This window comes from Sciurus vulgaris (assembly GCF_902686455.1).
Source record: "Sciurus vulgaris genome assembly, chromosome: 1".
NCBI classification, from domain to species: domain Eukaryota; kingdom Metazoa; phylum Chordata; class Mammalia; order Rodentia; family Sciuridae; genus Sciurus; species Sciurus vulgaris.
The window spans coordinates 150,900,682-150,912,718 of NC_136461.1; the positions used below are offsets into that span (position 1 = coordinate 150,900,682).

Here is a 12,037-nt window from a genome sequence, read left to right on the forward strand (position 1 = left end):
AAAAAAAAAAAAAAAAAAAAAAGCCAAAAACTCAACAGTAACAGCAGCTGCAGAAAGACCAGGAAGGACTATGCAAATACCTCCAAAACCTTAAAAGAATCTTCCATTAAAAAAAATTTTTTTTAAGACTGTAGAACTCTAAACTCAAGAGTTAATACATGGGGAATGTCAGTCGTTCAGCTATCTGCTCCAAAATCAAGTTGCAAAAGTCTATATCTGAAGTAATAATTATAGCAAGAAATTGGAAAAGGACTAAAAAATTAAAATATAAAATTTAACTGAATGTTTCTATTTTTAATTTTTTTGGTCTACTGTGTCACCCAAATAACATTATTATTATTTTTTAAATTGGGGTAACACTTAATGTGAGACTTGCCCTCACCAAATTTTTAAATAAACAATCTGGTACAGTTAACTATAGGCACATTGATGTACAGCAGGTCTCTAGAACTTATTTATCGCATATTGCATACCAGCTTTTTATCATTCAGCAGCAACTTCCCATTCTCCCTCCTTCAGTCCCTGACAACTACCACTGTATTCAATTTTTATGAGTTTGACCATTTTGGATAGATACCTCATGTAAGTGGGATCATGCAGTATTTGTCCGTAACTGGTTTACTGCACTTAACATAATGAATTGAGCGTTTTTTAAATAGTTAAGTGAAACCTTTAGTAGTTACCTAGCTGAAAGTATTAAGATTTTAGGCTAAAGTTTTCCTGATTATAATAATAAAATATACTACTCTCAAACAACATAATGCTACCCCTAAAAGTCTTTCAACAGAGAATATGGCTAGGACTTGGGTAAATGGGTTTTCATGAGACCAACATAATCAGAGATCATCTTTGCATCCCAAGTAGTCCCTTTGTATCATGCAGTTTCCTCCAACTTAAACTAGTTATAAAAGCCAATAAGTCATTTGCTAGAGTGTCCTGCACAGGTTTATCATCTGTCAAGACTGAACTTGTCTTTGGTATATCCTAAGTTGTAATATGAATATGAAATGAAAGAATCTAGGAATGCATTTAAAATTAGAGGCTTGGGCCTAGCAAAAGTTATACAGTTGCTCTAAAAGTCAGTTGAGGGCCAGGGAAAACAGCAAGATTAGATGTGCCAAGTAGCCCAGCTTATAAGCAAACTGAAAGGTAAGCAGACAACACTTGGTGATCAGAGAGAACCATGATCTACAATAAAAGCTGCTTATCAGAGAAGATGGGAGAAATCCTTCATGAAAATTTTTGTTGGTGAACAGGAAACATTCACTTTAAAATGGGATTCAGTTTGAGATAAAGAGGAAAACCTTGAAGACTTTCAACATATCTAAAAATAATGGGGGAAAAAAAAAGGCAACCTCTTCCACTTTCCAATTAATGTTTGGGATGCACAGAAGTAAATAGAGGCCCTAAAATAGGAGCATTAAAAACAAAACAGCAGTAGCAACAAACTGTCTAGAAGTCCAGAAGTATTAAGCTGAATCATATAAAACTGCCCATTTTTTTTGTATATCTAAAGGTTAAAATATAGGTAATTTCACATGGTTCAACTGAAAAGGGGGAGATGTCCATTAATTCAATGCTAAGAATAAAAAGTTGAAGACATGCTAATACTTCACAGTTTCAAAAAGAGGTGGAAGCATTATTACTGAAGCAGGAAAAGAATTTTTAATATTCTATGCCAAAATGATGTGTCAAGTCACATGAAACTACAATCAGCAGCTATCTACCTAAATAGGCATAAATTTCCATATATAACCATTCTTTCCCTTTTTTTGGTCTAACCTATGATACTCATACCTAGTAAAATTTTATTCCCAATAGATTCCTCCAACCCTCTTGCTGAATCCCCAAACCTAGTTATTAATGGTAAACTTCAAGCACAAAGTCATCCTGTGCCCCCACCCCCCACTGTCAATCTATTATTCACCTTTATTTCCCACTCCAGCCCTTCTCTACTGCTGTCTTCCAACCTTGGCATACTGAGAGTCCCATCTGTCCATGTCAAGTTCCCCCCACCCCTTTCCTTTTAATACACCAATGATCTAATCTTTCCTGCACAGAATGTGGACATTTTTATAAGCCTTGTCTCTTTGCCTTTCTCATGTAGAGAAGCTCTGTTGTTTAAAACAGACACCATATCTTGTCACGCAACTTTCTACCTTTGCCATACCTAGATCTTTGTGGCTTTCTCAAAACCAATTTTGCCTATAAGACTTCAATAAAAAGACTGAATTTATGTTATGATAATTTTACAGGTGGAGTTGTACATATGTACAACTCAAACATTAGAATAAAACTACACATTTATACTAGGTATATTTCTATGTGAAGAGATACTGTTTTTATGGCACACAAAACACTGAGTTCTCTGTAGGCACAGAAGTCTGTCTTTTAAAAAGGTAACTTCCTGGACTCAGGAAGACGTACATAGGGTCTGAGTGAACTACACCCATATTGTTAAATAAGTAATTTAGGAAAGGAAAGGGAGTATGATGAACCCAGCATTTTTTGGAGATGGAAATTTTCAAACATCGCTGGTACATCTACATCTCTGATTTTTATTCTATTGGGATCATTTCCACCTTTGAATTTTTTGGCAAGTGAAGAAAACTATTTGTGATGTCACCAGCAGACTTACAAAGCATTCCAGTGTTTTGAATGACCAGACTCAGCAAAACCACCCACCTTGCATTTACATACCTTGAATTTGCTATTTCCACTTTGGTTCTTGCCATGGCGGCTGCCCTTTGAGCGCCTTCTATTGCTCTGTCCACCTTCTCCCTAGTTTTTGTATTTCTTATTGGTATAAGCTGCTTCCTTATTCCACGGACCAGAATATTATTTTTGTATTTTCCCTCTTCTTTGGAGCCATCAGGAAACACGGTACAGCCATATCCATGCCTCTTGTTATTTGCCCACTCGCCTTCATACTTCATGCCGTTGGAGCGCTCGCTGATGCCGAAACCATTGCGCTTGTCGTTCTTCCACTCACCCATGTAGGTTTCAGTGGTGGTGGCATCCACGTGGTCTTCCACGGGGCAAAAATCACAATCGACGTCGCCGAAGCTGATGGTGGAGTTGGCATCGCTGGAACTAATTCTGCTCATGGCTGCGTCGCTGCGGACTGAGCTCCGCTTGCTGGATATGGAAGACTTGGATTCGGACTTGCGAAGTTTCATGCTTCCGAGAAGGGAGCCCCTGCGGAAGAGGCCGCCCTTCTTCTTGCCGGCAAGCTCGGCGTCAGCATGGAAGTTGAGCACGAAGCCTCCGCGGGTGCCAGCCGGGCTGTCGGCTGCGGCCGCGGCGTCGTGGAGCACGCTGCCATTGCTTTGCTCGCTGCGCAGCGAGGCCAGCGAGGTGCGCAGGGGCGAGCGGATCACCGTGGCCATGCCATAGGGCACGCTCTGGCGCACACCGTAGCCATGCCGCATGCCTCCGGCCCACTGGCCTTGGTAGGTACCTTGGAGAGACCGCCAGAAAGCACAGCATGAGTCAAGGGTACACAGGGTGTGACACCTGCAAGCACTGGGCACACTAGGAGAACGCAGAGCGCAGGGCAGGCAGATCAACATCAAACAGCACACACTTCCAAGTCAACCCTGGGGGGATACTTTTCATCCACTTGTGAATTTCAGCCCTGGGATTCTGACCTTAGGACTTTAACTGTATAGAATTTTCCAAAAGTCAGATAATTTTTGCTTTTAAATTTCATTAAAATTTTTACCAGTGAAAACCATTCCCTTCTAATACAAATAGAGCAAACATTAGGCTACAACTTTTCCTCTTTGAAATTAATACATCAAAAATTCCATAGGAAGGCAGTGCAACAGAAGATGAAATGGGTTCTATTTGTGAATCTTATTCTAATTTATTAATTTAGCTGAAAAATTCTAAAAATGACTTAGGTCTATGTTAGTATAACATTCCAACAAGCGTGAAGGCTTAAAATGACTAACACAATCTGAATGTTTGGGACATGGGTTGTCAAACGAATGGTCACAGATTTTCTTTCACACTCAGCATTGTATTTTTAGGGTAGGGAAAACCATTTAATATATAAAGTTAACATTTGGGTTCATGTGAACCTTTCTGAGCCCAGTGACTTGAAAAATGCAATATCCATCTTGAATATAGTAAACCACCATGAGAAAAAAGAACAATTTGCTTAACATTTTTGCACTTCCAAGTGAAAAGGTCAAGTTTTGTACCACATTACCTGCTAAACCCATTTCTCCTGGCCTCTCTCTTTATAGATTTACCTAGCCTTTGCCAGTGCAGTGTAAATCACATCACAGACTGGAAGCACCCTGAGGGCAGGAATTACTTCAAAAAGGACCACAGAATTCCCAAATCCTGGCTTATGTGTCCTGTGGATGCTGGGTGTTTGATGACTATATAAATATTGTGGCTGAAAATAATATTCCCATTGGCATTGGAAAAACTTAAGATAACGCCAGAGGAAATCTTCCTCTTAACATGGACTTCATCTCTTGAGAAAAGGTGTACTTGAGAGTATCCATTAAATTTGTTGATACCAGATCACTTTTTCAATGAATATTATTTCCTTTTTTAGAAATAGAATAAACTCTGAAGTTTTTAAGTTTTTCTACTAAATAACTAAAAATGTCTAAATAACCTGGTTCAGATTTTTAAATAATATTTAAGAAATGAAGATTTGATTAAGGAATTTAGAATTTCCTTTTCAAAGTCAAGGTCATTTTCTTTAAATAAAGCAAAATTTTACATTATAGTATCCTTCAAAATCGGCAATCTGGAAATTTTTAAATGTAATTATTTCTGTGTTTATTATTCATAACAATTTACAATGTCTTAGAAAATAAATCCTGATTATGATCTGTCTTTACCTTGTTCTATTTGAGTATGGAGATTTTTATCCTGCCCTTTGCATTTTATATTACCATGCACAAGTTTCTAATAGATGGGATATATTTAATATACTGAGTAATAATGTTAGTGATTTGTATAAAAGGCTAATTATTTCATTGCATTTAAAAGCTAAAACTGTAATGGTGCCAATTCCAAGACTACCTTTGATTTCTGGTCATTCTGACATATTTCCATCACATAAGGAGATAACAGTAGAGCAATAACAGAATACTAAGTGGGTCTGGTACTGCAAATATTATATTCTGTGTAGACGTGGTCTTAACCTAACATCTATGAATTTCTAAAGGGATGGGTGGGCCTCAGCTTTCTCAAAAGAATAAACCCAAAAAGAGTTGTATAACATCGTAGGGTGAGACGCTTCCTACTGAAAATTGGCAATCTCTAAACACTGCCACAACAGGAAAGGGAAATGAATTAGGAAAGTTCAAGTTTGACTTTGCCTATGTAGATAAAATGTAAATTCTAGGATAAAAGTTATATAACCTGATATATACATAATACTAAAACAAACCACCTTATTTTAATATTTTGCTTGGTTTAAAATTGCTATAATCATATTCTTCTAACTTTTCTACATAAGTTTGTTTTGCTAGGACAATTTATAAAAATATTGTTTGATATTAATACATATTTACACTTTTTAAAACAAGCATCTTGGTAAATGTTTAACACTGATGGAAATTAATAGCTAGTTTCCTTAAGCTGGGTATCTCCAAAATAAGATCAATATTTGGAATTTCTAAAGAAGTATTGCTTGAAAATCCACTGTTTAAGGCAACAGCAATCATTAGAAAGTGTGAGTCTCTGCTTAACTGTCAAATAAGGAGGGGGGCAGGAAGAGAGGCATTGGCCACAATCCCCTCCTATTTTGTAAAATCACAGTATGAAAGAATTCTTCCATGGCATTGCTAGAAACCATTTTACAGTCAAATTGCAAGTAGTTCATCTGAAATTTAAAATAGGTTTAGTTTAGTCAATGAACCTAGGAAAAAAAGGGCCTATTTCTTTATAAAGCAGGTGGGTTCCAACTTCTTCCTGCTGCTCAAATAAAGTTGTAATTAGTTCCTCTTGATTCCTAAAATAGAGATGCAAATATCACAAGTGTAAAAATTATTTTTACAGGTTTTGTTTTAAATTGTGTTCACTTTGGAACTGATTTTTTAGATCTAGCTGTTTTAACTGCACAATCTTGTAGTGGAAGGCATCCAGTTCAGAATGAAATTCAGTCAAATATGAACTGTGCCAAACTTAAGTTTATATGCTACAAACACAAAGATAGTTAACAAAATAATGGGTATTCCTAGATATTTTCAATAGTTTTATGACAGGTAAAAAACCAGTACAGCAAATCAGAATTTGCACAAGAAACTAGATTTGATTTCAGGAGTATGATATTAATTTATTCTTAATTAACATTCAAGGTGTTTTCTATATCAGCAATACTTCACTAATAAATTGTTACTTCTCAGGTGGAATCACTACTTCCTTTCTCCTTCAGTTTAATGTCACAACAAAATACATGGAATTAGATTTTACCTAAATCTGATAAACGGTGTACAGGAATGACTACATGGTGGTACAGAGAATGGAGGCAAAAGTAAGTTAACTCTCATCTTTAGAAGAGGGAAAGTGATAACTCCTATTTTGACCCAAAATAAGTTATAGCAATATATTTCCATTTAGACCACTTTACAATTAAAAACTTTCTAAATGACATCTGAGGGAGGGGGGAACATACAGTCAAGAGCAGAGAGTTGACATTCAAAAGAGACTTTTAAGCTTTTTTATTCCTAATTGTAGCACATTAGGATTTGGGGGGTTTTGGAAGAAAATTACAGTACTATGGCAATACCAAATTTTAAGTTTTTTTTTAAGTTATTAAACAGAAGGAAGATCATTCATAAAGTCATTCTGGAGACTTGGGTTTCTACAACACATGGACAGTTTCTAGTGTGCTATATATATATTTTGATTACCAGGTATAAAAAATACTCTAAACCAAGAAATTTTGTTTAATGACTAATGACCTCAGAAGATTATTTTTAACCTAAAACTTGAGAGAACTATTGAGATTTTTTAAAGGGTTATAAAATAATGTCCACTTTAAACAAATTTTGCATTCCACTTTTGAGCATGAAATTTACTTATATAGAATGAGGGCCTCCAATAAAAAATCCAGTCACAAATTAACATTTATAGGGCTGTCAACCAAGGTATGTTATATCCATTGAGAACATTTAAGGGCCCTGATTAACTACTATGGAACTCAGGACTCATACAGCCCATAGAAGAGTATTAACGTTTTTTTCTTTTGATTCATGAGAACCATATCCTTTATTTATACTGTAGGATGAAAAGATGTCCTTTTTAGCAAATCCTACCATTCTGCTGTTTTGCATTTGAAACACAGCCCAAGTGTTCTGAGTAAGTGAAGTGTACAAATTGTATAAGCTTTTATATAAGCAATGGCATAACTGGGGTTGCAGTGGGCTGGAGAAACTTTTAATTGGATCCCTTTAATATCCTCCAACTCTGAGCAGCTTAATTCCAAAAGGTGACATCCCTTCCTACAATCCTTTCCAATTAAATATGATCATGTTTATTATCAGAAAATGTACCTTGCCACTGCATTAGACGTTCATCTTTGTTATGCATACAAATTCAACTTTTGACACCTGTTTCAATAATGTATATTTTTCCCAATTAAAAAAAAGAACTTCTGTCCTACCGTATACAAAATTGTCTTTTCGCAAATATTGTTAAATATTAAAATAAGGTGATTTTGGTTCACAGTCAGGAATACTGTTTAGGTCATACACCTTGATGTAAGTCAGTGATCAGTAATGACATTCTCAGAAGCAAAGTTGTTGCTAACTTTGCAGCTATAGCAACACAACTTTCAATTGTTTTTTTTTTTTTAATGGAAACTTCATTGCCCATTTCTAAAGTATTTCCCTAGTAATTTGTCCAACAATCTGTAAAGATTACTGTTGTTTTGATCAAAAACCAGTACTTTAAGGAAATCAAAGAAAACTAGATAGAAAAACCTACACCCCCTGAATCCCACCTGCATCAGGTGGCCTCTCCGCTCCCATAACCAGGACGTTTCCAAATGCACCCTAAATAAGGTTCAATTCCCCAACATCCTAGTTATGGGGTTCTGACTTCTATCTTTAGGCTACTAGAGGACCAAATGCGAAATACGAGACTCCACGTGAAACCAATCCGAGGAGCCGTCAGCACAGACCGGCAGCCTCACCAGCCCAGGGCGTTCGCTCTAACTCCACCGGAGTGGTGATTTCAAACCCGGCCGGGAGAGGGAGGGATCAAGAACGTAATGAGACGGGCTCAAGTGACAGCGTCCTCTCTCCAGCCCAACCCTCCCGGGCGGCGCTCCCTCCTGGTGGCAGTGCAGCGCTGGCGCCGGCCAGGTACATTCACGCCTCGCTCTCCGGGGTGTGGACACATAGCCCGCTTCAGGAACGGGGTCAGATTAAACCCTCGCGCACCAGTCCCGTCCCAACGCACCCTCCCTGGGGAGGGAGGGCGCGGGAAGTGGGTGGGAGGCTTCCCCAGGTGTTTTGGCGGGTTTCTGGACATGTGCGCTTCGCGTCCTCCCCGCTTCCCCACAGCCTGGGCAACGCACACCGCACCATCTCGCTGAGCAGCCGAGCCGCCCGCGACGCCGCTCACCTCCGTCCCCGTAGGTCTCCACGCCGTACCCGTCCTGCAGCCCGTTACTCCAGGTACCCTCGTAGCGAGCGGGGGTGCACAGGCTCTGCCGGACCCCGTAGCGCCCCTTGAAACCATGTGACCACTCCCCCCGGTACATCCACTTGCCCTTCGTTTCCACCCCCAGCCCGTGCCGCTTGCCCTGAGCCCAGTAGCCCTGGTAGGTGTTGCCGCTGGGCCAGGTGTAGCCTCCGACCACCTCGAAGCCGTGCGACCAGGAGCCCGAGTACTCGCCCTGGCCCTTGGGCCCCGTGCAGATGCCATGCCCGTGCGCCTTGCCCTCCTCCCAGCCGCCGCAGTAGGTGCCGCCATCGTCGAAGTCGAACCTTCCGCCCGTCATTCGGGGGGCAGCCCCGGCGCGCTCCCCGCGGGGGCACGGACGCGGGCAGAGCTGGGCACGGCAGGGTGTAGCTCGGGGGTGGGAGCCCGGCGGGCGAGCTCACGACTGCGCCCCGGGCAGCTCGCGCCGCCGCTCGGCTCCAGTCCGATGCCGCCCCCGTCCTCCCCTCCTCTTTCGCCGCCGCCACCGCCGCCTTTCTCCTCCTCCTCCTCCGCCGCCGCCCCGGCCAGCGCCGCGCGCGAGAGGACAGCCCAGGCTCCGGAGCGGACCTTCAGCTGCTCCCGCCCGCCCACGTGAGCCGGGCGCCGCCCCGCGCCCGCCCCCCGTCCCCTCCCCGGGCGCCGAGGCCCGGCCCCGCGGCGATCCCGCCCCACGGGCCCTGCCCCCAGCCCCGGGAGCCGGCGGACGGGCGCGCGTGTGTTCGCGCAGTGGGATGCGGGTGGGAGGGCAAGTGTACCCGGGGACGCGCGACAATCACGCCTGTAGATGAAGGCGCGGCACCATATGTGGGGGCAGCTCTCGGGCACCGGAGCCTCTGGTGTTTGGGGTTTTTCAATTGTGCTTAAGCTCCTGTAAGTGCGGCCACGTGTGTGATGAGGGAAAACTCATTGTATGTGTGTTTGTCTGCATGGGGTTTGTAGTTGCATTTTTTTCCAGCATTCCAACTTGTGTACTGTTGCATTTGTCATGCTCAGCTGTCATTGTGAATTAATGTCCTCCAAATATATGTATGCATGTGATATAAATCTGAGGCAGCCTAGATATAATTGTGCAGAATGTTCTTTTACACCTACCCATTTCAAAGCACATGTATTTGCATTTCTTTAATGAAGATACGGAGGGAAAGCCGTGCAGTTTGAAAAAGCACAGGATAAATTGGTTGTTTTTATTTGTAATAATGAAGAAGAGGTTTTAAAGCTATCTTTAGAGGGGCACAGGATGTTTTCTATTACAATAGAGCCTGCTTCCCTTAATGCCTCATTTGTTGTTCTTCAAAACCTTAGAAATCCTTCATCCTGGAGCTGTGTACCCAACAGGCAGAAGACTCAGTCTGTATGTGTTGTATATGTGCCTGAAACGTACACCTCGTATCTCTCCAGTGGTATGCACAGTTTAAGAAAGTAAATAGAAGTTTTCAAGGATGAACATGGTAAGTAAAACACTGCTCTAAACTAACAAAGAGGCTGTGACCTACAAAACCAGGGACAGGTGTCAGCTGATCCACTTTCCAGCTACAACACTGCCTTGTTGAATTCATTTTAAGATAGCTCTTCTAAACTTTGTGTGTGTGTTTGAGGTGGAGAGATGGAACTCCAGGGCCTCATGTATATGAGGCAGGTGCTTTACTGCTGAGCTGTTCCTCCAGCCCCTAAACTTTTAAAAAGGTTTCACCATTTTCTGAATAGAAATAACTAGATTTGTCTTTCCTATGTTAGGTAATAACTGGGTATATTGTGAGAGCAGTGCCCAGCCAAGAATTAGAGATTTGGTAATAGACAAGTTGAAGCAGTCAGTATTGCCTCTTTTAAGAAGAAACTGGTCTCAACCTCACCCTTAAAATAATCAGATTCACAGCCAAGGGTCTTAGGTTGACTCTCAGGAAAACTGCCTTGCAGGCAACTCCTGTTATTCCTTAGACTGAGAGGCCCTTGGACAAGGACCAGAATGCTATCTGCCAAATACCTCTCACTAGGTATTTGATAAGCAGAAAAAAAAAAAAAAAAAAAAAAAGTAAGGACAGGTGTCAGGAAGGCAGCAGGGCAATAGAAGACTTTCCTGCACAGAAAAGAAACTAAAATTGACCTTGATTGTGTCTCTCATAGGAGTAGAGCTGATCTTCTCTTTTTATGTGTCTGAAAGACTGAAAGAAAAATCTCAGTTTACACTGACCAAATCACCAAAGAGAATTAGAAACCCTCATCCATGGCGCTGCCCCCAGAGTTGCCAGGAATAGTGCTTACCCTAGTGGCCTGAAATAATTAGGCATCTCACTCAGCATCTTGTTCTGGACTGGGGATTGATTTAGGCCACTGGGAAAAGAGAGCCCAGAGCTTTGCAGCTGAGCCATAATTTTATTTCTCTGTTATGGGATGCACCATAATTGGGAGCTAGACACATTCCCATCTATTCTGAGGTTCTGTTTGATAGGAGAAACAATGTGGTTGCTCAAGCTATTCTTTTTTCCTCCCTTTTTCAGTGGGCTTTCTTCATAGTAGCTTTTGCTTTTTTTGCCTGTTTGTTTTTGGCCCTGCTTGTGTGTTAGGACTTGTAAGTTCTCACACAAATGAGAACTTTTCTGGAATATATGGCACAGAATGGGTTTCTGGCTTCTGAGATGGATAGCTAGTCCATTTGTGGTAGAAGGGCAAAGGATGGTATTGCACATGAATCTAAATAGAGCATGGAGATTTTGGTAGGATAATGGACGTGGTCATTCCTTGGTTCCTTCCATGGAAAGAGCCTTAATTAAAAGTGAGACCCTTCCGCCACATATGTGCTGTTAAATTTCAGTTAAATTCTAACCTGACTCTGCCCATGACTTTCTTCATGGAAGAAAGGTTTGGTATCCTGTTGAAACAATTTCTGGCAAAGTAACCATATAAGCCATGCTTCCATTTACTTACTGCAACCACAGGGGAAGTGTCCTCTGTTACACAGATGTATTGTTTAGCCTAAGCGTTCAGGTTCCATGTCAATGGTTGGACAAGACTGGCAATGAGAAGTAGGAAAAGGAAGAGTTGAGAATGATGGCAGAGAGAAGGCAGTAGAACAACACTGCAGTTGAGTACTCAGGGTTAGTAATGTCCTTATTTTCCCTCTCATGCTGAACCTTTGCCCTGAATAAGGGGGAGTTGAATTTAGCTTTAAGGAGGGATTAGTAAGAAGAGAATGTGAATGTTGGTGTGACAGGTGGGATGGGGGAGGTCATTAAAGCCCAGGGGCCAACAACCACTCTAACAGTTTGTTTTCCTCCATGCTCAAAACCTAGCCATTATGTTTTCATTCTAAAAACTTTTGTAACAAACGGTAAGCCACTTTGAGTGTAAATACGTTCAG

At 41.3% G+C, this 12,037-nt stretch overlaps 2 protein-coding genes across 7 annotated transcripts in view; one reads left to right on the forward strand and one right to left on the reverse strand.

Annotated features, from left to right (window-relative positions):
* Positions 1 to 9,222, reverse strand: part of JPH1 (junctophilin 1) — a 76,144-nt gene extending 66,922 nt beyond the window's left edge. For all 4 annotated transcript variants that reach the window (XM_079150611.1, XM_079150610.1, XM_079150612.1 and 1 more), the window contains exons 1-2: positions 8,602 to 9,222; positions 2,701 to 3,460 (exon numbers count right to left, since the gene is read on the reverse strand). In XM_079150611.1, the coding sequence (XP_079006737.1) occupies positions 2,701 to 3,460; positions 8,602 to 8,980 (1,139 nt within the window). In that variant the 5' untranslated portion in view covers positions 8,981 to 9,222. The remainder of the gene's footprint in view (positions 1 to 2,700; positions 3,461 to 8,601) is intronic.
* A 214-nt stretch (positions 9,223 to 9,436) lies between these two features.
* GDAP1 (ganglioside induced differentiation associated protein 1) overlaps positions 9,437 to 12,037 on the forward strand; it is a 46,778-nt gene continuing 44,177 nt past the window's right edge. For all 3 annotated transcript variants that reach the window (XM_079118305.1, XM_079118307.1, XM_079118308.1), the window contains exons 1-2: positions 9,437 to 9,552; positions 9,985 to 10,130. In XM_079118305.1, the coding sequence (XP_078974431.1) occupies positions 10,122 to 10,130 (9 nt within the window). In that variant the 5' untranslated portion in view covers positions 9,437 to 9,552; positions 9,985 to 10,121. The remainder of the gene's footprint in view (positions 9,553 to 9,984; positions 10,131 to 12,037) is intronic.